This window comes from Triturus cristatus, chromosome 3_2 (assembly GCF_964204655.1).
Source record: "Triturus cristatus chromosome 3_2, aTriCri1.1, whole genome shotgun sequence".
Lineage (NCBI taxonomy): Eukaryota > Metazoa > Chordata > Amphibia > Caudata > Salamandridae > Triturus > Triturus cristatus.
Window position 1 is genome coordinate 301,267,354 of NC_140584.1, and position 24,773 is coordinate 301,292,126.

Sequence of the window (24,773 nt, forward strand, 5' to 3'; positions counted from 1 at the left end):
TGTTTGTTTTTGTGTACGTGCAAGACTCTAGACCCGGATGCTTGGTCCATCTTTTCTTATAATACCTATTGTGTTTTCTGGGAGGAGTCTAGGGATCTAAGAATGGGGAAGGGAAAGGCCTCCATTGTTCGTCCTCAACTTGCTAAAAAGGCAGTAGCAAAAACCCATCACATGTTAATGAGCTAACTTACGGGGGCAATGAGAGCTATTGAGAAACAGATCTCCACTGTGGAGGAGTCACTGATTACAAGAACACTAGGCGTAAAGGGTGTAGTAAATGATGAAGTCCCTGAAGTTTCCGTAGTGGGCTCTTCAGCGTCCCCACGAGATATCGTTCCTCAGAACGGCTCCATTGTTAATATGTCAGGTCACATCACACTCGGTGATCAAGATTCCACCATTAAAGCACCACAAAATACCGACTGATGTGAGTAAGACATGTTCGATTCCAGATAAGGATATGGTAATTAGTATGCACCTAGGCATATTTCATCTAATACGCGCAAAAAAGTGTCCAAAGCTAGGCCAAAACGTATTCCGTCTGAAGCAGGAAACAGGGAGAAGCCTAAATCCCTGGCTTATAATATGGGCAGCTTAACCTCCTTAGTGGAAAAATTAGATTCCATAATACGAACCTCAATGACATCACTGGAGGAACGATTCGCCCAGATAGAAGTGATACTGGCCAGTTGTTTAGTCACCTCAAGGCTGGTACAGAATAACTACAGCTCTATACCCATACCCTCTAGGCCAGATAAAGCTGAGCCGGTCTGCTTGGATTTGCCCCCAGCAGTAACACTATACACAGTTATCTTGGCAAACGTACCTAGACAGAGGTTACAAGAGACAGAAGCATGGGACACTTTAAAGAAACAAATCCTTGCACTGGTTGGGGAAAAAAAATAGGGCTTACAGAACAACTTTTTATGGAATTCAAGATGGCCCGTACGGTTAATTGGATCGGTAAAGACCATAAAACCCTCCACGGGGACTGCGTGATATTGACATTCAAGACCCCGCAGTTAGTGGAGAACATTCTTTGGAGGGCAGGCCAACTGGCATTAACATACTTCCTCTGGGCTTTTCTTACCATTTAGACATTGGAGGGACAAGCCAGAAAGAGCCACTAATGAGCGTAATCGTTGTATAATGTGGCAGTGGAAAATCGCTTTGAACCCCTCCCTTCTCTTGAAGAAATAGACTGACTCATACCTGATAACGATAGACCGCCTGATTATATAACATCAGCTCCGGGTACAACCAGTCCCAGTCCAAGGGTGCTTTCTCTAACAACTCTCGGAGCAGGCATTGAAAGTTGGGATATTAGAGCAAGTAGCACCCAGAGGGGGGCGTACTTCCATATCTCAGGGAGGGATATAGGACCTGCTCTAGCAGACAACCCGAGAGACGAGGCTTCCGCCCATGACATCACATCGCAAGTTCAGGAAAATGCGTGTAATAATCATGTGTCTAGTGTCTCTGTTCTATTCTGGAACATCGCGGGCCTACGATCCAAATTGGCTAATCCTTTATGGCTTAACTTTGTTTGGGATTTTAATATACTCTGTCTTCAAGAAACATGGTCCATGGATCCACTTCACATAAATGGTTTTAAGACCATTCACACACCTGCCATTCCATCAAATCATAGAAGGCCTAAGGGGGGTCTCAGCATTTATATTTCAAATATGTTGGGCACGCAGAAAACATTACTCATGAAGTCAGAAACGCGCTATCAAATTGTGATTTTAAAGTTGGATAACAGGAATTATTTTGTTTTGATTATTTTCTATAATAATGCTCCATTGGAAAGTGTGGTGGGTATTCTGAAACAACTCATGAATGATGTATATGAGATACAGAGCGATCAGGCAGATAATGCTTTTATTGTTTGGGGTGGGAGGATTTTAATATTGCACTGTGCTCATTCGTCAATGATATTACTTGTGGATTAATGGACGATAATCATTGTAATCTACCTCATTTCCCACATTCTCCATATGGGGATTTTCGAAATAGAATGATATTTGCATTAGACCTGGACTTTGCTAATTTACTATGTTCACCATCGATTCCCTTCACTCAGACCTTCAACGGAAGAGGCCTGAGTTCTATTATAGATTTTATACTCATTCCAAATAGATATGCAAACAGACTTCTTGATTATAAAGTACACAAGAATGCTATGAGTGACCATTTTCCTCTGAGCACATTCATATCTAAACTTACTAAGTTGCGATATTCTCAGAGAAAAGGGGTTTATGCGGCCCGTGACTTAGTTCTGGATAAACATAACGGCTACTCCCTGAGATGGGATAAGCTAGAGCCCACTGAGTTTATTGAGAAAATCATAACAAGTAATTATAAAAATTTTGAAGTTTGCTTAGATGTGCCTGCGTCACCCGAAGGAATAATGAAGTCTTACATGCAGATCGCGGAGACAACCAGAAGTACACTAAAGGTCAAGATCAAAGGCCAGGGTAAGACTCTAGGGTGGTTTGACCACAAATGCACAAAAGCATACTCAAATCTAAAAGAAGCCCTACATAAAACTAACAGGGACTGTAAGGAAATTAGGGAGTATAGAAGGGAATATAAGTAAGCCCTGAAACTACGTAAAAGCGAATTTAAAGATAAGGTGTGGGCTGATCTACAAGAGGTTAGCAAAAACAAGGAAAGCACCGCCTTTTGGCAGGTTGCGAAATTCCCCTTTCTTGAAACCAATGAGAACCCAAGTATAGAAATTGCCATTGAAGAAGGACTTTGGGTGGATCACTATTCTAGTATCTACAGACTGTCTAAGGAAGTGGAGGGCATGGATTCTAACCCTACTTTACAGGCCCTAACGCCACTGATACATTTCACCATAGCCCTGTCCTTTACCCTGCAGGAAGTACTCCACACAATAAATGTCAGCAAGGGAGGTAAGGCACCAGGACCAGATGGGGTACCCATAGATCTTTTCAAGTCTAACATCGATCTATGTGGCCCATTTTAAACGCAAGTGCTTGCAGCTTGCTGTGAAACTGGCCTCATTAAAACTTGGGACAGAATCCACGGTGGTCCCTATCTTCAAAAAAGGCGATAGGCAGAATACTGCCTGCTATCGCCCTATTTCACTGCTTGATTCTCTGGCTAAAGTGGCAGTGCGGATAGTACTTAATCGGTTGCAATCATGGGCGGTGGCTAACGAAGTTTTATCCGACCTGCAGTTTGGGTTTAGAGAGGGTTTGGGCACATTAGAACAAGGCCTCAACCTCAATAGTTTAATTGGAAAATATACAAGGTCATGAAAGGGGAAATTATTTTTGGCCTATGTAGATCTCACGGCCGCTTTCGATTGGGTTATTCATGAGAACTTATGGTATATTTTAGCCGGCTTGGGAGTGGAGGAACCGTTAATCCAATTTTTGAGGCAGTTATACACAAATGCGACTGCCAGGGTCCGGTATGGGTCCAAGGGCGAGTGTTCGGCGTCCTTCAAGGTGGAGAGGGGGGGTTAGGCAGGGCTGCTTTTGGCTCTCTTTCTATTCACACTATACACCAATAGGTTAGAACAGGCGATGGTAGAAAAGAGCCGTGATTTACCACAAATAGCCAGCCGCCCCCTGCCTGCCCTCTATGCGGACGATGCCGTGATAATGGCTTGCACACTGCTGGGCCTTCAACAAGCCCTCAACATATATAACGAGTTTATGAAAAATCTGGGCCTGAGAGTAAATACCAATAAAACTTTTATAATGAGTTGCGGGAAAGGTAGCATGAACACTAGAGATATCCACATCAATAGAAAAAAAGGTAGAAACTACCGCCACATATCCCTACTTAGGAATTCTATTTTATTCTAAGGGATCTTGGCGCCAGGCCATTAAAACCAGAAACCTGCATTTTATGAGAGCAATATCAGCCTTGGTCAACTTTTTTTTTTAAATTGGGTAAAAACCCCCGGCTGAGTTGCTCCATATTTATAGAGCAAAATGTGTCAGTACAGCTATATATGGTGCGGGGATTTGGGGCTATTGTGATGTAAATTTAATCCAAAAGACTGAGAATGCATTTTTACGATTTTTGTTGGCAGTCCCACGTAGCACGTCTTCTTATATTTGCCACACAGAATTGGGAGTCCCTTATATAACGGATATAATAAAAGCACAACCGGTCCTTGTTTGGCATCAAATTTGGTCCACAGCCTATACAGCATTTAACCGTGAAATTCTTAATAGACAGCCTTATATCAGATCATGCATTAGAAATATGATGGCTGAAATATATAAAAGATTTCACGAGTGACTTGGGGCAAACGGGTTCTTACGATGATCCCACCCTCTATGGGCTCCATCTCCAGAAAAACTTTTAAAAAATCATGTATGGCTCATCTAGAGGCACTTAAGACTCGCTGGGGAGGCTTCACATTCAACGGTACTCTCAAATCAAATGCTGCTAAGTACTCCTGGTATCCATTCATACTTAACTAATATACCAAGTGGGTACGACAGATTAGTTTTGACCCGCTTTAGACGGAGTACTTTCCACCGTTTGGTCAGTTTTCCAACAACAAATGTTTGCTCTAAAACACTGCGTAAATGTCCGTGTGATGAGGTCTCCCAGCAATCCACAATGCATGTTGTTCTTTTTTGTAAATATTACAAGGCAACAAGGAGGAGACGGATCACACCTATTTTAAGATTATGGGGCTTGAAGCAATGTCATCCAGCGTTTATTGCACTGCAGATTTTGGAAAATGAATGTGTCACAAGAGAGATAGCTCTGTTCATAAAAAGTATCATCAAATGTAGAAAAAATATTGAGAATTTTACCTATATATTGTAAAATGATTTGATGCGGTATTAGTTGATTTTAGCTTTTAATATTACGCCAAAATGACACATTTGTATTTATTAAATTCTTTATGCTTTTATGAAACAAAAATCGAATAAAGCTTGATTTGATTTGATGTATCCCTGTCTATGTATATTTTTAGTTTCCCGAGCTAGCTATACTTGTGTCTCTGCCATGCACTGCTTATGACCCCGCATGGTACATCAGTCATGGCATGCTAAGTGACAGCAGTCTATATTAGACCCATCCTGACCACGATGTAACTTACTGGATCTCTATTAGCGGCTCTATGCAGGAAACCGAAATGCATGCCATTAAACAGAGATGCTGTCTCCCTGTCCACCTATATTTTAATTTAAAGAGCTAACTATACTTGGGTCTCTGCCATGGAGTGCTTATGACCTTGCATATTATGAGTCCTGGCATGCTAAGTGACAGCAGACTACATGATTCCCATCCTCACCACTGTCAGATTCCCTGCGCAGTGTAGGGGGACGCCAAACAAACTGACACCCAAGTATAATTACTTTGCTGCCAGGAAACGATTCCTTTGTGAACCTTTATCAGTCCAGGGTAGCACCCCCCCCCCCCCCTGAGAATATCCTGTGCAATGTACGTTAACGCCCAGAGCTGTGTAAAAAGCTTTTAAACGATTCCCCCTGCGTCTGTTGTTTGCCTGATCCTACGTAGGGAGTCCCAGGATGTAAGCGACTGACTTCCAATGGATCTTCTACGCCAGGAAGACCTTCCAGCAGGAACCAACTGTCCCAACCTGCACGTGTACAATATGCATATTGATGAGTCTGCGTCATTACTCTCCCAGATTTCCCCCCCGACTCCTGCTCCAAACCCAAGGCTACCCAAAAGGCAAGCCCTATGTAATGGCTTGATATCCGTGATGCTCATTGATAAGAGATGTGTGCCCGCAACGCCAGGTCATGGGAGGTTGCATCCTCTTCATCCTTTGTCCAGTGTTACCCTAGTGCTAAACAATCCGCCTTGTCATTTTTGAGGCCCAAAAGATTACCTGCTGCATACCCTGCAGTCTTTGCATCATCCCATGTCCGTTAACGTTCATAAGGTTACAATTGGATTCCTAAATAAACCACGGCTTCGTTCCCGGCGAATCCCTTCACACTGCATAACTGGCTGGTATGCCACTATCTTGGAGACTGACTTTCGAAAGCAATGCCCATAGCTACGAACATACCTGCATAACAGACCTGGAGCTGTGACCTCCACTTAACCTACGGTCTAAGAGTCTAACAGGCACATGCATCAAAGGAAAAACCGGTCGCAAACGGGCAGATTCTCAGAATCTGCCCCTTTGCGACCGGTATTTTTGCATTTGGAATGCAATTTAAGGAATCTCTAAATTGCGATTACTTAAATTGCGATTGCATTTAAGGAATCCCAAATTGAGATTCCTTAAATGCAATGCATAAAAGTATAAAAATTAGCGATTTCGCTATTAGGGGGAGCAAATTACCATGAAGTTGAACTTCATGGTGATTTGCGAAAACTTTGAAAAATGCACTTTTGTGCTTTTTTCAAAGTTTCATGTTGCGCACACACATGCCCTTAGAGCATGTGTGTGTGCAACATATGTGCAAAGATCAATTTCAAGGGTGCAATAGGGTGTCTTTTTGACACCCTTGCACCCTTGAAATTGCATGAGCATGAGCAATTTGCGAGTACCTACTGGCACTCGCAAATTGCTCATGCAATCTCCAATTCATTCCTATGGGCCTGGAGGCCCATAGGAATGAATGGAACGGCATTCCTTAATTACGCCTCGCAATTTAGGGTCGCAATTAAGGAATGTGTAGGAATCGCTATTTTTATAGCGATTCCTACATGCATAGGCTTTTGCAATTCCTTAATTGCGATTCCTTAATAATCGCAATTAAGGAATCGCAAAAGTCTTCGTTGATGCATGTGCCTGTAAGACCTTGCCACCAGGCCACAGTTACTCTTACCTTCTGACAGTGAATCCCAGCAAGGTGACCGGGGCTGAGATATCAACTGCAAATATGTAGCTGATCAGCTAATCAAATGTAAAAATATATCTTAATAAGCTATTAAATAAGCTGATACGCCATTGACTACTGAACAACGGCTATGCAGTGTAGTCTCTTCCCCACGCTTGATCCCCGCCAAGAACACCTATTCCAGTTAAAAAAGAAGGCTGACGACGATGTCTTGACGAGCGACGACTGCTCCCGATCCGCACCAGCCGTGATGAAAGGGACAAAGAGGAAGCTAGCCGCAGTGTGCTGGCGTAAATAGTCCTCCATGGCTTTGTTGCGCTTCGTGATGACGTCGCTGGGCGACTCTCCAACGCCTCCACTTCCTGTGCAAGCTAGGGCTCTACCCATGGCACGACTAAGGACGGCCCTCCTCTATTTGCGGGGGCACCTGCTCAGTACTGACAACTTTCCCATTGTCCCCGATTCCTGGAGCCCCTTACTCCCCTGTACATCCACCCAGCCCACTGTACCCCCGCCTCTCCCATTTAGCACACACCCCAAGAGCCCCCGGAGCCAGTCATCCCTCCATGCCCCCCAGTGCCTCCGCGGCCTCCTCACCTGTTTGCGGACAGTCCCAGAGTGAGCAGGTGCGGCAGGCCTCGGAAGGCCCCAGGGCCCAGTCGGGGGATGTGGTTGCCAGTGATGAAGAGGTTGCGGGTGTAGGCCGGGAGCCCGGATGGGATCTGGCTCAGTTCTTTGCCCACGCACTTGACAGTGCGGGCAGCTTCGGAGCACTCACAGGGGGCCGGGCAGGACTGGGAAGACAGCGAGGGCCACGAGCAGAGAACGGCCGCTAGGAGGAGCAACGGGCCCCGGTGAGAGAGGGGCATCGCTACCAAGGGTGCGTGTGGGCCGAGGGGAGCGACCATCTGAAGAAATAAGCCAGCAACTTGGTGATGTAATCTGGGAAGGTGGACAGAGATGAGACAATCTGGAAAAAAGAGAAAAAATTAAATTAATTTGAGGAGATTGAGCGAGACACGTCATACCAGAAAGAGAGCTCAGACCATGGGTACTCACAAACTTTCTGTCGGGGGACAAAATGACAGTGTGGTTTGTGGCAGAGGGCTGCACCGGTAGGGGAGAGGTCAGTGGGGGGCATGATCAGTGGGGGGGGGGGACTAAAGTTTTTAAAAAAACGTTTCAAAACAGACAGTGCGACAATGCTGTATTTCAAAAGCAGATGTAACTACAAAGAGCACATTTTGAAAATACATTTTTATTTGCAGACAATAGCAATCTTAATTGCCATTGCACAGCTTCATACACACTTTGACCCCAATTCCATCACGATCTCTCTTTCTCTCTCTCAGTCAGTCAGTCTCTCAGTCAGTCAGTCTCTCTCTGTCAGTCAGTTTGTCTCTATCAGTCTCTCTGTCGGTCAGTCGGTCTCTCTCTTTCTCTGTCAGTTAGTTTCTCTCTCAGTCAGTCGGTCTCTCTCTTTCTCTGTCAGTTAGTTTCTCTCTCAGTCAGTCGGTCTCTCTCTTTCTCTGTCAGTTAGTTTCTCTCTCAGTCAGTCAGTCTCTCTCTTTCTCTGTCAGTTAGTTTCTCTCTCAGTCAGTCAGTCTCTCTCTTTCTCTGTCAGTTTCTCTCTCAGTCAGTCAGTCTCTCTCAGTCAGTCTCCCTCTCTCTCAAGCAGTCTCTCTCACAGTCAGTCAGTGTCTTTCTGTCAGTCAGTGTCTTTCTGTCAGTCAGTGTCTTTCTGTCAGTCAGTGTCTTTCTGTCAGTCAGTGTCTTTCTGTCAGTCAGTGTCTTTCTGTCAGTCAGTGTCTTTCTGTCAGTCAGTGTCTTTCTGTCAGTCAGTGTCTTTCTTTCTGTCAGTCAGTCTCTTTCTGTCAGTCAGTCTCTTTCTGTCAGTCAGTCTCTTTCTGTCAGTCAGTCTCTCTCCCAGTCAGTCTCTCTCCCAGTCAGTCTCTCTCCCAGTCAGTCTCTCTCCCAGTCAGTCTCTCTCCCAGTCAGTCTCTCTCCCAGTCAGTCTCTCTCCCAGTCAGTCTCTCTCCCAGTCAGTCTCTCTCCCAGTCAGTCTCTCTCCCAGTCAGTCTCTCTCCCAGTCAGTCTCTCTCAGTCAGTCAGTCTCTCTCAGTCAGTCAGTTAGTCTCTCAGTCAGTCAGTTAGTCTCTCAGTCAGTCAGTTAGTCTCTCAGTCAGTCAGTCTCTCTCTGTCAGTCAGTTTGCCTCTATCAGTCTCTCTCTTTCTCTGTCAGTTAGTTTCTCTCTCAGTCAGTTAGTTTCTCTCTCAGTCAGTTAGTTTCTCTCTCAGTCAGTTAGTTTCTCTCTCAGTCAGTCTCCCTCTCTCTCAAGCAGTCTCTCTCACAGTCAGTCAGTCTCTCTCACAGTCAGTCAGTGTCTTTCTGTCAGTCAGTGTCTTTCTGTCAGTCAGTGTCTTTCTGTCAGTCAGTCAGTGTCTTTCTGTCAGTCAGTGTCTTTCTGTCAGTCAGTCAGTGTCTTTCTGTCAGTCAGTCTCTCTCACAGTCAGTGTCTTTCTGTCAGTCAGTGTCTTTCTGTCAGTCAGTGTCTTTCTGTCAGTCAGTGTCTTTCTGTCAGTCAGTGTCTTTCTGTCAGTCAGTGTCTTTCTGTCAGTCAGTGTCTTTCTGTCAGTCAGTGTCTTTCTGTCAGTCAGTGTCTTTCTGTCAGTCAGTGTCTTTCTGTCAGTCAGTGTCTTTCTGTCAGTCAGTGTCTTTCTGTCAGTCAGTGTCTTTCTGTCAGTCAGTGTCTTTCTGTCAGTCAGTGTCTTTCTGTCAGTCAGTGTCTTTCTGTCAGTCAGTGTCTTTCTGTCAGTCAGTGTCTTTCTCCCAGTCAGTGTCTTTCTCCCAGTCAGTGTCTTTCTCCCAGTCAGTCTTTCTCCCAGTCAGTGTCTTTCTCCCAGTCAGTGTCTTTCTCCCAGTCAGTCTCTCTCCCAGTCAGTCTCTCTCCCAGTCAGTCTCTCTCCCAGTCAGTCTCTCTCCCAGTCAGTCTCTCTCCCAGTCAGTCTCTCTCCCAGTCAGTCTCTCTCCCAGTCAGTCTCTCTCCCAGTCAGTCTCTCTCCCAGTCAGTCTCTCTCCCAGTCAGTCTCTCTCAGTCAGTCAGTTAGTCTCTCTCTCTGTCAGTCTCTCTCTCTGTCGGTCAGTCTCTCTCTCTCTCTCTCTCTCTGTCGGTCAGTCAGTCTCTCTCTTTCTCTGTCAGTTTCTCTCTGTCAGTCAGTTAGTCTCTCTCTCTCTCTCAGTCAGTCAGTCTCCCTCTCTGTCAGTCTCCCTCTCTCTCAATCAGTCTCTCTCTCAGTCAGTCAGTCTCTTTCTGTCAGTCAGTCTGTCTCCCAGTCAGTCTTTCTCAGTCAGTCAGTTAGTCTCTCTCTCAGTCAGTCTGTCTCTCTCTCTGTCAGTCGGTCAGTCTCTTTCTGTCAGTCAGTCTGTCTCCCAGTCAGTCTTTCTCAGTCAGTCAGTTAGTCTCTCTCTCAGTCAGTCTCTCTCTTTCTCTGTCAGTTTCTCTCTCTGTCAGTCAGTCAGTCAGTCTCTCTTATGCACAAAAGGTGTTGGATGTTAAAAAAAGTGCAGCCAACATACGAGCGGAATGATAACCTGGAAGCTGAGAGAGAGCAAAGAAACTTCGGGTCAGGAAACAGTAACAAACTAAAGACATGGAGAGAGAGCAATGAACCTGAAAAATGGGCAGGGGAAGGAAGCTGAAGAGATTAAAAATAGCAGCAAACTACAGAGCTGGAGGACAGTGATGTTGTGTAGTTGAAGAAATTAGTAAAGATCAATACACTGAAAATATATATACAACGGTAACAAACAGAAGCGATGCACAGAGAAAACAATGTAGAGAATAGTGACCGACAAGTAACGCCCTGAGTAAAGGAACACAATGAAAACATACAAAAGAAAATAATAACAAACTGAACAGAACGAAAAAAGTATCAGGCGAGAGACCAGTGTTTTATAAACTTTAACAGTTGGAAGAAACCTTACTAACTCAACGTAAATGTTACGAGAGAATGATTTCAACTCAAACAAACATTGGCAAAGTCAATAGCTATAGCCTATGAAAGCTATTGGCTTTGGCAACATTTTGTACCCATACTGTGTACAGCAGCGCCTATGCTTCACAGTGAGGCTAAAAATATTTTTTTTAATAGTGCTAAGATGCAGCCAGAGCATTTTTTTTAAGTGAATTAGCACTGGGTGCACCATAGTCCTTTTTTAGGTCTCGCCTGACCCAGCGCATGCGCAGGTCTGGCGAGACTTTTTGAGAGGGCTCCAAAAAGTGCTACCAGGCCAGCCTAGTGCTACAGTGCACGTGCGCGGGCACGCGTGCCGCGCTTGACCGCGATTACTTTCACTTTCGCGGCCGCTTTGATGTTTGATCGCGATCGCTTTCACTTTCGTGGCCGCATGGCCGCTTGACATAGCCAATAGGTCTCGCTTTTGGGACCTTATAAGTATTTAGCTATGCAACTGTTGCATGGCTAAACACTTATAATGTCCCAAAGGCAAGACCAATTGGCTATGCCAATGCTTGTTATACTATTATTATGAGCCACGCTGCTATAGAGCACAACTACAAATTATTGCCAATGTCCGCAAGGCCCATTCTGTACAGCAGGAACAAAAGGCAATAGCAGAGCCAATCGTCTCAAAGGCAAGACCTATTTGGTTTGCCAATGCTTTTTATATCTCATTACAATACCCCTGTAATTCTGAGCTAATCAGTTGATCTCCCCATGCGTGAAAAAGAAAAAAAAACGTAATTTGGCAAAAAAGTCTATCACATAAAGAAAGTAATTGCGCCCATGTCCACATCATAGTGAAAATACCCTTGGCTAGAGATAACATCTATTATTGGTTTTGATGTGTTTTTTTTTAAATACTATGAGAATGTTATTAATTTTTATAATGTGTTGTTGAAATTATTTGATGTATGATTCAAACGAAGAAATTGTAACCTGTGTAGAAACTGTATATATTTGTGTATTTTTTATGTAACAAATTGTTCTTATCATTTGAATATAAAGAAGAAGAAGAAGAATAAAAGTTCTCACACAATTACAGATTTATAGATATTTGTTCTTTGGGCTAAAGGACTGTTCTAGTTTGTTTAAATGAAATAAATTATACTTTGAACATGTTTTTATTTTACCGATCACAAATGATTGCGATTTAATGTTTAAGATGTTCTTATGGATCATCATCATATATAACTTTATTCGGTCGTTTGTACAAAACACCATCAAAGTATGCAAAGATAAAACATAAATATATATAAAATTAAAATAGTATTAAACCATTCCGAGCACAAGTACAAATAACTTCCCAAATAGAGTTAAAAAACAAGATACAATGTACATAAATACAATCAGCAAAGTCAAACTAAAAGGGGGATACAGAAACAGAAACTGCCACCAGGAGTTTAAGATACTGGGCTATATGTACCAAACTGATGTACAACATACATATGCAGTATACAGTGGGGAAGGATTAAAGAACAGCTATTCCTGTAAAAGAAATTTTTTACGAATCAGCCAGAAAGAGAATAAAAAAACGTCTAAGAGCAAAGACTATTGGCCCCGAAGTATCAGTTTTTAAGATCCTGAACGCAATCTGATGTTGCCCAGCGCCCAGATTGAGACATATCGGTCTAATCCATCTCCTGCGTAACTGCCGATACTTTGTGCAAAATAAACAACATATGCTCTTCGGTTTCATCAACTTCATGGCAAGCAGGGCAAAGATCAAAGATTAATCCAGTCACCTCTTTCCCCGAAAATTTCAATAACAGATTGCCATATCTAAACCTGATGTACAAACTTTTGGCAAGGGGGGGTGAAATCAAGTCAAGAAAAGATTTGAACGAGGAGCAAAATTTCATATTTGAGAATCTAGATGTCAGCTGTCCATTTGATTGGTTATTGGTATATTGCTCCCCTACTACACCCCAGTACGTAGCTTTAAGAATAGGGATATCATATTTGGTGGCTCTTTCTGGGTACTCCCACAGACCCTTCAGGTTCAGTAGTGTACACCATTCGGCGATGTGCCTGAACCAGGGTAGTTGTTTTGCCCCATTAAGCGCTAGGATCTCACACATACTGTTACGGTAGTCAATTAGTTGCGGAGTAGTCCATAGACGCAACCAGTAGGTTAGTGGTTTTAAGGCGGCCAAGTCGCATATTATTTTTATCCCGAGATCACAAAAGAGTGAGGTGAGTGGTGTTGTTACAGGTAACGAGATGAGAGCCCTTGCACTTTCTTATGGATCATTTATAAGGCTTCATTTCTACCAATTAGCAAGTAAAATTGAAGGTCTTTATAGAGAGGGGAATTATTGTTGTTACTGGTATAAGTGCATCCCGTCCCCTTTTCTTTGTTTTTGGGGTGACTCCTTTGAGTGTTTTGGTGACAATAAAAGCTGAACCTCAATCACAGCACGAACAGCAGAAGGAAAGCAATCAAAATGAAGCAATCAGTACTTGGTCAGTGCTTCAGAAGAAAGAAGAGGAAGTGAAGTCAGCATGTGCAGGCCAATTAGAAGTCAGCAAATAAGAGTGACAATGAAGTCAACTAATGGTAAGCAATGGGCCGACTGCAAGCCCCTTGTATACAATATTTTGTTGCATGCAAGAGCGCAGGTAATGCATGCGCTGTCGGAGGCAAGATGTAAAAATGGAGTGAAAATGTAAAAACTGGGGTGAGATTTACCCTGAGGAGATCGGAGCTCGCCTCAAACTGAAGTGATTAAAGAGAAGCGTAAACCAATCACAAGGCCAGAAGAGCAACAAACAGAAGAGGTAGAACAACTTGACCTGAAAAGATTAACACAAGAGTGGCTCAAATTGAAGAAATAGTGACACATACCAAGAGATAAATTGAAGAATGGCAGTCTCGAGAGATGGCCAATAAATTGTTCTTAAACATAGGAGACTGGCACAGCCCATCACCTTCTAGAAAAGTAGAGAAAAAGACGAATCAAGGAGTTCTGTCATATACGAAGGGCACCCAGCTCTCAGGCAAACTTGAAGGGAGTCAGAACTGGCTATCTGCTTGAAAGATGTGGAAGTTTGGATGCAGGGAGCTGGTTATGGGCAACATAAAACCGATACTGCCATCGGCCCTGTGGGCCCCACACCCCTCACAATAATTTCCCCTTACTCCATATCTTTCTAACTACCCTGTCATCTCCAATGCCTCTCCTTCATCCAAAAGACCAGTAGAGCGAGTACACAACCTAAGCTTGCTCATTGGAAATGACATGCCACTACGCAGGGTGCTGTGCAGTCTACTAGGTAGGGCAACCTGGACAAGTTACAGGGGCGCTCCCACTTTGCCTACACAAAGTAACAGCACGTAATACAGGGGTGCAGCTTCCATTGGTGCACCAGAAGCAATTGCACCAGCGCCCAGGGGCCCGAGGGCCCACTAAACACTAATTATTGTTGTATTTTTTAATTCAACCAGCAGCCAATGAGGCAATTTCTTTTGTTACTATAGCTCACAACACACTGGCTAGTTGGCCGGCTCAATTTGTTAAATTCCAGGCTGGACTACTGCAACTCCTCCCAAGGAGGGCTTCTGAAAAAGCATCTCTGAACTCCAAAGAGCACAGAACATTGACACTGGGCCGATTGTTGGCCTGGACCACCACTACTCAACGTACGGCCCGGGACGGGGCGCTTGTGGTCCTCTTGACCTTTACATGAGCGCCCCCTGGTGAACAGTTTACTTGCTGAGCATTAATATTCAGAAACAAATGTTAAATAAACGTGCAAGCATTTATTTGCAGGTTAAATGAAGTTATGAAGTACCTACGGCGGAGTCCTGCAGCACTTAACTTTAGTTAACCTGCAAATAAATGCTCTCTCATTTATTTACATTTGTTTTGGACCTTACACAATCCCTGACCCACCCAGATCCCTAACTGCCACCCTGCTGCCATCAGCCCGGCCCTCGGTCACACCACAGACCTTACTTGGTGGCCCCTGGGCAAATGTTTGCGAGTACCCATGGCATAGACCAATGGTATTCAAACTTTTAATTCTGGCAACCCCCACCCCATGTAAAATAACTACATTAGGGTCAAACCAAAATAAAATGTCATCATGAATAAAATAATTAATATATAAAATGTTTAATATTGCTAGTAAGCTATAGCGTTTGGTAGGTCTTGGGGGCACAGCCTTCAACTCATAATGTTCTACAATTTATGACATTGAATAAAAGTAAGTTTAGCAATTAAGCCGAACATTTCATATGTGATTGCGGTATAGTGGGGCTTTTTAAAAGAATAGCCCAATAGCCATGTTTTGCTTCGTTTTTCTATTAGAATGTATCCCATACTTGACAGGAAAAATATTTTGTAGCAAATGAGCAAAAATGAAAGAGGGACGAAGAGGCAGCAGTGGGCATACAAAACTGCCAAAAATGTCGGATGAAAAAATATATCAGCCTACGGAAGAAATGCCCAATGTTTTTTGCGCAAATGGTCTGCCCAGTGCAGATTTTACTCATTTTTCCATGATTGAAAAGGCTTTCCACCCTTCCTAGCCCAACGCGAAAAAGAAAGTCACCAAGAAACAAGTGAATCAGAAAAAAGGGATGTAGGAAAAAGCGGTTCACTGCATGTTTCTGCAGTGCACACAAAAGAGGATGAAAACCAGGTCTATTTAGAGGGCCAAGAAGTGTTGATAAAAATTAATGTTTCTTTTTTTCACATCGTACCTAGGTATCAAATGTTCCCACATCATGTACCATACCTGCAGCCTGCTTCGGCATTGTAGCCAATAGCATTTCGCATGCTGGGATATGTTGAGCATATATTTATGATATTTTAGAGCCAACTATGGGCTGGGCCACTGGAATTATGTGGTAAATTTGGATCAAATTATGTGGCCAGTGGCTAAATTATGCAGCAAGAAAAGACATTTTACGACATGGTGTGACAGATTTAATTTTAGTATTACCTCATTATTTTGGATTTTTTAGATATGTTAACGCTATTAGTGCCACTTTGACTCCCAAATGCAGAAATAGGCAACAAAAAGGTGACCAGTCAACCTTTGTGAGGGACCTTCCAGTGCGCGGCAACAGGTGCTGCTGCACATTTACTCACTTTTCATCCTTTTGGGATACAATCAGTTTTTTATTGAAATTTGAAGATTATGCAGCAGATTGTGGACTATGTGGGAAAATGGCACAAATCCATTATTATGCAGAAAACGCCATGGTCACAAAATTGCATAATTCCAATGAGCCTGACTATAGGTTCCAAAATACAACGCGTTGTTGGATAAACTAACAAGACATGCTGAGCAGTTGCAGGACACATTAGGCTACTTAGCGGCGCAGGACACATTAACATTTTGGACTCTGCAAAGGCAGAGTTACTGATGGGCCATTACAGAGCAGCTCGCGGCCGATTGTTTTCTTTCACTAAATCGCTGTGCTGTCTTCCTGTGAGAAGTTTGCATTCACAGTCGGGGGCAGAAAAAAGTGCTCATCGTACACGCCCCTCCCGGCTGATCCCTTTCATTTCCCCAATCCTTTTTGTGGGGGAGAGAAATGGGGCCCAGACCACTGCTTGACGACCAGTGGCCACGACCACATCACGCGCACATTGACGTTTCTGCAATGCATCGGGAAGAAAGTGTGCATAAAGCGCGAGTGCTTGGCCCAGAGCACTCCACAGCGGCACACGTGGGTAAATATCCGAGGTGTTGGCCCCTAGCAGCCAGCCGGGCACCCTAGCCCAGCAATGCATCACCGAGCTCCCTGGCAATTCGTCCTGCGAGGTGCAGAACATCTGACAGGCGCTCCTTTTAGCTTCAAGGCGCTACACTCTGGAGCCTCAGACGTGAGGAGAACCACACAAACCACCACCGAGGGCGAAGGGACACCTCTTCTGCCAGCTACGTCCCCAGACATCCTGACATCGCGCCCAGTCCTAACGCCCTGGTCAGTCCTGGCTACTTCCATTCAGCGAGTTGCTCTTTTACGAGCTCACTGACTCCCTTTGCTTAGCGCTAGAAAGTGCCTTGGCACCGCCACAGAAAGACTCTTAAAATAGAGGGGACAAACGAATGCAGGCAAATTGATATGGGTAAGCTCATTAATACGAACACGCGGGCAACGAAAAGTGGCAGACGGAGGGGAGGCAGTGGCCATGGCGGATGCAGGAGAGACACACTAGAGTGACAGCTGAAGAACATGACAAACGGAAGAGGTGGACAGCCTGACTGCCGAAATCACTCCGCTGCCTCGCCGGCCATGACCCACCTCTCCTCATCCTGTCTGTCTTAGTCCTTTTCATCTCTTGAATCCATGTTCTCCCATCTCTCTAGTTTGTCTCCAGTTCAACCCTTTCTAAAGCTTTTTTACCCTCCCAATGTTTCCTTGCCTCTTCCCTTTCTCTCTACTCCTCTTTCCATTACTTGACAGCTCTTCTTTCTCTCCATCTTTGTTCTCCCTCTTCCTGCCTCTCCCCTCTTTGCCATCACTCCACGTTTCCGTCTCCCTCTCCCGGTCCCCTCTTTTCGTGCCTCCCTTCCTCTCGCCCGCCTCCTTTGTCTCTCTTTGATCTCGCCCCTCCTCTGTCCCACTCTTCGTATACCAGCTCTCCTTTCTCAGCCCTGGGCAACGGTTCCTTCTTTCTAGACCTTGCCCGTACACTCACTTTTCCTATTGTCTCCCACTTTCATCAACGCCCCCTTACCTCTCCTCCCCTCCTTCAGAATCGATCAGCGCGACTTCGTGGAACGTTTGTAGGTGCTGGGGAATGCCGAGTAGCGAAGAACAAATAGAGAGGCGGTGCGATCGCTGCCGGGTGCGGGCCAATTGCCCGTGTGATCCGATTCCCAGGGGGGCAGTCTTGAGTGGGCTCCGTTACGAGTGCGCGCAGCTCCTGGGTGCAGTCTGCTTCTGAGAGGCGCTGCTCCCGAGTGGAGTTTGGTCGGCTCGGAGTTGGCGCCTGTCCTCAGTGCGCTTTGGTTTCGAGCGCCGCTCCCATGCTTCTGAATGTGTAGCTCGAGGCTAGATTTAAGCGCAGTCTGGCTCCGTGTGAGCGCTAGACCGGATATCCCCCCTTGTGGGTTTCCCAATCCCAGGGTCCCTCAGCTTGACTCAGCAGGATCCACTGCCCCTCGCGCTCGATGCTGCTCCCTGGCTTCTTCGGCACACAATAAGATTAAATCCAGCCCGGGAAGCAGCAGGCGGGGCGGGCCAGGTGCTGGCCACGCCCACTCAGAGGCCGATCCAGCCATTCAGAGAGCTCCCTCCTCACCTCTGGGGACCGTCCCTAGAAACCAAGAGACGCAGGAGGAACCCTACCCGACCAGTATACATTGTTTCATCAGCTAACCATGGTACCCACTCAGGCAGTCCTCCCGCACGCACATAACGCCCAACACTTTAATTCAGAATCATGGAGTTTAGTCTGAAAAAAAGGAAAAACCTATACAACAAGCATTTGCAATGCAATCAGTCTCGCCTTTGGGACCTTATAAGTGTTTATCCATGCAGCCATAGACTGAATACAGCATTTCTAACGGATAGTGTCTACAAAATACACCAATAAAAAGAAAGGGAACACTGCAAGATCATTTCAAGTGGCCTGAAAACAGATGTCTACCTAACCCTTGACAGACTGAAAACGCAAACCGGAATTCCTAAGAGTGAGAGACTTTTCTGATCGTAGCAAATCCTCTCGAATGGCCAGATGAATTGAACGTAGACTCTTTAGAGGAGCCTTTCCAAGCCGTCTAAGGTATTGGAACTACCCTCCTCCCCCTGAAAGAAAGGACAGGGGTCCTTCACATACAGTTTCATCACAGCTCAAGCAGATCTGATCGGTTGGACATTGGGGCAAACAGCTAACAACCTTTATGGAAGTGACAATGAAGGAAAATAATTATTCACACGGAGAGAGTGCACATTTATCAACACATAGAAGGATTGTTAGTGAAGCAAAATCCACTGCTGTAACCCCTGAGGCCCAAAACCTGCTTTTAAATCATAAAAAGCATTTGTGACATTCATGTCACTCCTTAGTTTGTTAAATTTTATAAATACCTAGAGGCGAAACAATAAGCGAGCGCAGACCTATACAAATAATCAGTAACATGACATAACTCTAAATGGAACTGTAGTGACATGCTAGATGTATTGACTCTGTACTGTTGTTACCTGTGCTGCTTGCATTCTCATTGTTATTAAAATCTCCTTAATCAAACCGTTAACAAGAAACATTTCACACTACTTCACAAACAAAATATGGTAATGTGACACTGGGGTAACCCGTCTAAATACCTGCTCCTCAGCTTCGAGGGCACAGCCTTTAAAGATAGGATCGAATCCCATATAACACGCCTGGTTGCATTCAAGCACAGATTAATATATTCATTATGTTTTTAACCATAAGTGCGCAAGTTTTCACCGCTTGTGTAACACCCGGGTTTGTGTTGTTTCTTAAGTGCTCCCAGCTTTAGTGAAACTGTAAAATGGAGTCAGAGAGATGACCTTACTCGCCAGCCGAGGATCACACATCGAGGGTCGCGGTGGGGAAGTATGCATTTGAAATAAAGTTAGGATACGTGTTTCTATTGGTGGAGAGCGGCCCACCTGACTCTTCCTACAAAACAACCGAAAACATGCCAAGCCAACATTTCAATCAAAAAGCGGTGCAGCTGCACAGTGATAGAAGCGCTGCAGTCCCAGCAGCGCTCCTCCAGTCAGGATGAGGGTAGCTAAGGGCAGAGGGGATACACCTGGACAGCGGTTACCTGTCCTCGTTCTTTCCTTTGTTTCTTCCCCATGCTTTCGCTGCTGTTGGTGCTTTGTGCCCGTGACAGGCTGGAGTACAGACTGTCAACAGCCATAGCTGTGGGGACCCAGGTTTCAAACAAATGGAAATGTGCAGGGACGTATATAACATGACAGGGTACAGGCCGGGTGGCTCAATTCCTTTGAAAGCATCACTGTTAAATTAAATGGGCAGCCAGGTTCGAGTCTCGGCATCGGCTCAAAAACATATGAATTGGGGAAATCACCTAATCGCCCTGAAAGCAATCATGTTATGCACTCCAATACCTTCAGGTCAAGTTCACGATAGAGAGGAAAGAATTTTACACACTTAATTTAAGTTATTCATCACTGTGTTTTTGTGACGGGAATTCAAGTTAGCTGATGCCACAGACACGCAGTAAAGGGGCCAATAGCCGTGGAAGGAGACATGGCCGTCATAAGGCGGGACTAGCAGCCTCTAAACCAATCGGAAGGCAGCATTTATAAAGGAGAAAGCCACAAGCCAATGAAAAAGTGGGCGGGGAGTGGACGGGGTTTCCCTCTCCTACAGTGTATACTGCATGCCTCGCAAAGCGAGCAGCGCATGCGCTGCGCCTCTAGGCGAGACCTAAAAATACATGCCTGTAGTTGATGTTCCTAAAGATCCCAACATGTTATATGTCAAGCCTCTATGCATTGCATTCAAAGCCTTGCATGATGAGGGCCAAGACTACTGTAAAATGAATTTCATCATATATGCTCCTTAAAGGCCATTTCGGTCCTCTTCAGCAGTCAGTCTTATAGTACCCACATTCAAAGGAGTCTGCTGGGGTGGAAGGAGCTTTATCTATGGAACAACCAACCAGTGGAATGCCTTGCCTCTACTTAAAGACTTGGGGTCGCATCCACATCCTGTGATTCTGGGCAAATCACTTAATCTCCCCGTGCCTGAATGTGTAATGTAAATACGGTGCTCGTGCAAAGCGCTCCAATACCTTCGGGTCGAGTTCGCACTATATAAAGATGCAACAAAAATAAAAGACTAGTCCTTCCCTGTCTCCTTTTATCTGCGATAGACTAGCACCAAGACGCACTCGGGCATTCATGTGCATTACAAAACTCATTTTCCTTCATTTCATTCAATCTCCAACATCACTTCATGATACTTCAATTCGGGCCTGTCCCTAAAAACCAACAACGCAGACATCCTAAAAGACCCAAAAAACATCCATAACATGCAAAGACTGAAAACCTTAACTCAAACTGGTCATAGCAGAAAACCAATACCGCGATTACCCGAACTAACAAGAAAAAATACACCGTTTACCTACATTTCTCCCCTCCTCCATGAACTTGGGATAACCTCAACACTACTCACCAGCTCCCATTCAGCAGGGTCATACCTCTAAAATAGTTAACCATAAAAGGACAAAACTGTAACTTCCCAGAAATGGTAACTGCAGACAAATCTTTGTCATTTAGTACTAAAAACACAAATCATCACATCCTTCCGATACTGCTCTGAACCCCTCTCCTGATTATCTGCTGCGTGCCACTCCAGAACCTCCATCCATGCCTAAAAGAAAACATGTTTACTCCTACTTGACACCGAGTTCTCCTCCAAACATAAAATACTCATTCCCCAAGGACCAAATGTCTGTCAGTAACTCGTTCTTTCTCTTCTCCACCTCAGTAGCCGACTGCCAGACCTCCACCACTGCAAACAAGATAAAGCATCACCTGTTTCATTGTTTGCGCCAGGGGCATGCCTTGCTTGAAAGACAATATTGTAATGCAGACAACCCCACATAAACCTCCTAAAAAGACTCAGCACCTTCAAATCTCTTGGCGTCTTCTTCTTCACCAACTGGAACACTGTCATATTGTCCACATTAAAATACACTCTCCGGTTCCCCATCCCCTTGGCCCACACTTCAATCACCTCCAACAATGGGAAGAATTCAAGAAACGAAAAGTTCCTGCCCTGAATCTGTCTGTGCCCTGGCCACTGCCTTGGGCACCACCATCCGCCCAGAAAAGGCAAAAACCAGCAGCACACTCCGCACCCAAAGAAAATCTGCACATGCCAATCACTTTATAACTTTCTAAAAAAACATGCTTATAATGTCAAAAAACTCCATAAAATGCTGCTAGCATCTGTAGTCTGCCACAAGCCTAACGTGACCCATACTCCATAGTGCGGTAGCACAGTGGCCAACATGGCTAAAACAATACTACTGCAGAAAGACCTCTCAGCCCTTACCACTCTGCAAGCAAAGTTAAGAGGACTCAAAAAGCTTTGAACTTTTTGTAATTCCAGCTTCTGCGCCTCACTCGCCTCCTCCAACAAAGAAAACATTTCTCTCACTTTGGCAATCGGCAGTCTAGCTTTTATCCTCCGTGTATTAAGTTCAAAACGGAAGAAAATCCGAGCAGTGCTAGGGTCCTTTTATTTTCTCCAGAGCATGAGGTACTTGTAACGCGTCCACCAAATCCCCAAAGATGCCTAGAACCATTCGCCTGAACCACCCTTATCAACAAACAGAAAGTCATCAGGGAAATGTTAAATCAACTTATAATCTGCCTTCTTCATTACCACTGACTGTAAAAAAAAAAAAGTACTGAAATACTCAAACAGCTATCAAGAATTCATGGAGCCCATCGGTAAAACGTTGTCCACATATCCAGTTCCTTCAAACTGCATACCAAGCTACCATACCACTACTATGATCCCCAAAATAACTCTTTCTAGACTCTCCCTTACTCTACCCCCCTTGCATCAACTGACACCTCTTTTATTATACCGATCCCCAAAACAAACCTTTCTAAACGCTTCTCTCTGCCTCTTCCCTCCACAACCCCTTTTTACTCATCCAAAATCCTCCTCCCACTGCTATGACCTTCCCCCCCCAAAAAAAATCAAAATCCTTCACTCTACTATTCCTCCACTATCCTTTTCAATCAAAATACCAGACTAACATGTTCACTTCTCAAATTTCATATTCCACTATACTAATTCACCACTAATCCTTTATGGGTCCCAGAGTAGCACGCTGCTCGCCAATAAAGTGCACCTCATCAGAGGTAAGCAAGCATTATATAAATGCAAAACTTTTTCCCTCTTCTATCCCTCTGCTACCTTTCTCTATCCAACCGAATAACACATTGACCACTCAAACTACTTTCATGTTTCACTATACTAATTTTCAACACTAATCCTTTATGGGTTCCGGAGTAGCGTGCAACTCGCCAATAAAGTATTTCAACATCCCATCAGGTTTACAAGCACTATATAAATGCAAACCGTTTCCCTTTTCTACCCCTCCCCAACCCTTCTCAATCCAAATAACTAACATATCCATCACTCAAATTACGTTCATATTTGACTATACTAATTCAACACTAATCCTTATGGGTCCCAGAGTAGCGTGCTACTCACCAAAAAAGCACTTCAAACCCCATCAGGAGTAGCGAGCGCTATATAAATACAAACCTCTTTCCCTCTTCTATCCTGCCGCTACCCTTCTCTATCCAAATAACTGAATAACATATCCACCACTCAAATTACTTCATATTTCACTATGCTAATTTTCAACACTAATCCTTTATGGGTTATGGAGTAGCGTGCTACTCGTCAGAAAAGCACTTCGACACCCCTTGAGGGGTAACAAGCGCTATATAAATACAAACCTTTTTTCCTATTCTATCCTTCCGAATCCAAATAACTGACTAACCTATCTACCACTTTAATTACTTTCATATTTCACTATACTAATTCAACACTAATCCTTTATGGGTCCCGGAGTAGCGTGCTACTCGCCGAAAAAGCGCTTCGACGCCTCGTCAGGTGTAGTAAGCGCTATATAAATGCAATTACAATACAATACAATATATAGGGCACTGAAACTGCATTAATAGCGGTAGTGGAAGAGTCACGGAAGATTCTTGATGCTGGAGGATCCTCAGCCATCATCCTCCTAGATCTAAGTGCAGTCTTTGACACGGTGAACCATCGTATTCTGATTCACCGTCTCAGAAATGTGGGAGAAACAGGTAAAGCCCTGTCTTGGCTGGAGTCATTCCTGGAAGAAAGATTCTTCCAGGTATTTGAAGGGAACATCCGGTCCCAACCAGTACCTCTCCAATGCGGGGTACCTCAGGGATCCTCCCTGAGCCCCACTCTTTTTAATGTCTACATGTCCCCACTAGCACAGATAGTTGCCCCTTTTGGAATCCAACTGGTCACCTACGCAGATGACACCCAGCTCATTGTGGCCCTGAATCAGGAAGAGCAGTCCTCCACCAATCTCTGCTCGTGTCTTAAAGAAGTTACCAGCTGGATGAGTTTCTCTCACCTTAAGCTTAATGGTGACAAAACCGAGCTCATGCTGCTGGGCAATCAAGCAAGCTTCAATCCCAGCAACTCATGGCCATCATGTATGGGGCCCGCGCCATTACCCAAACAGGAAATAAAAAGCTTGGGCATATGGCTTGACCCTTACCTCACTTTTAGAACCCAAGCAAGAAAAACGGCCGCCACTTGCTATGGTATGCTTCGCACCTTACGGAAAGTACTCCCTCTTCTGCCTGCCCATTCAAGAAAGCTTGTGGTTCAGGCACTCGTCCTTTCCAAGTTGGACTATGGCAATGCCCTTTATCTGGGCGCGCCTAGATCAGTCATTTCCAAACTTCAGGTTGTCCAAAATTCAGCTGCCAGGCTACTCACAGGCATTAATAACCGTTGCTCAGTCAAGCCTGCCCTGAAGACACTCCATTGGCTTCCAATACAAGAGAGAATACACTTTAAGGCCCTTTGTATCGCACACAAAATCCTTCATAATAAAGGCCCTCCCGTCATCAAAAACCTAATGAAACCTTATAAAGCCACCAGAAGTCTCCGCTCAGACCAACTTCATCTAGCGGAGGTCCCCAGAATCAGAAGGGCTCGGTCAGGAGGTCGACTTCTTTCCTACAACGCCTCGAGACTCTGGAATACCCTTCCTCTCTTCATTCGTAGGGAAGCCAATCATCTGTCATTCCGAAAACAACTCAAGACATGGCTATTTCCATAACTCCGCCGTCTCCTTGACTCGTATTCCGCAGCGCTGGGATGCCTCCGGGTAGCCATGCGCTATATAAGCATATTTTTCATTTGATTC

At 44.7% G+C, this 24,773-nt stretch overlaps 1 protein-coding gene across 3 annotated transcripts in view; it reads right to left on the reverse strand.

The window, feature by feature from the left end:
- Nucleotides 1-24,773, reverse strand: part of LOC146857210 (trophoblast glycoprotein-like) — a 91,933-nt gene that overhangs the window by 43,976 nt on the left and 23,184 nt on the right. For 2 of the 3 annotated variants that reach the window (XM_085647689.1, XM_085647690.1), the window contains exon 2: nucleotides 7,428-7,800. In XM_085647689.1, coding sequence (XP_085503815.1) covers nucleotides 7,428-7,800 — 373 coding nt within the window. Of the gene's footprint in view, nucleotides 1-7,427; nucleotides 7,801-17,548; nucleotides 18,018-24,773 lie in introns of those variants that run through there. The other variant, XM_085647691.1, reaches the window with a different exon arrangement.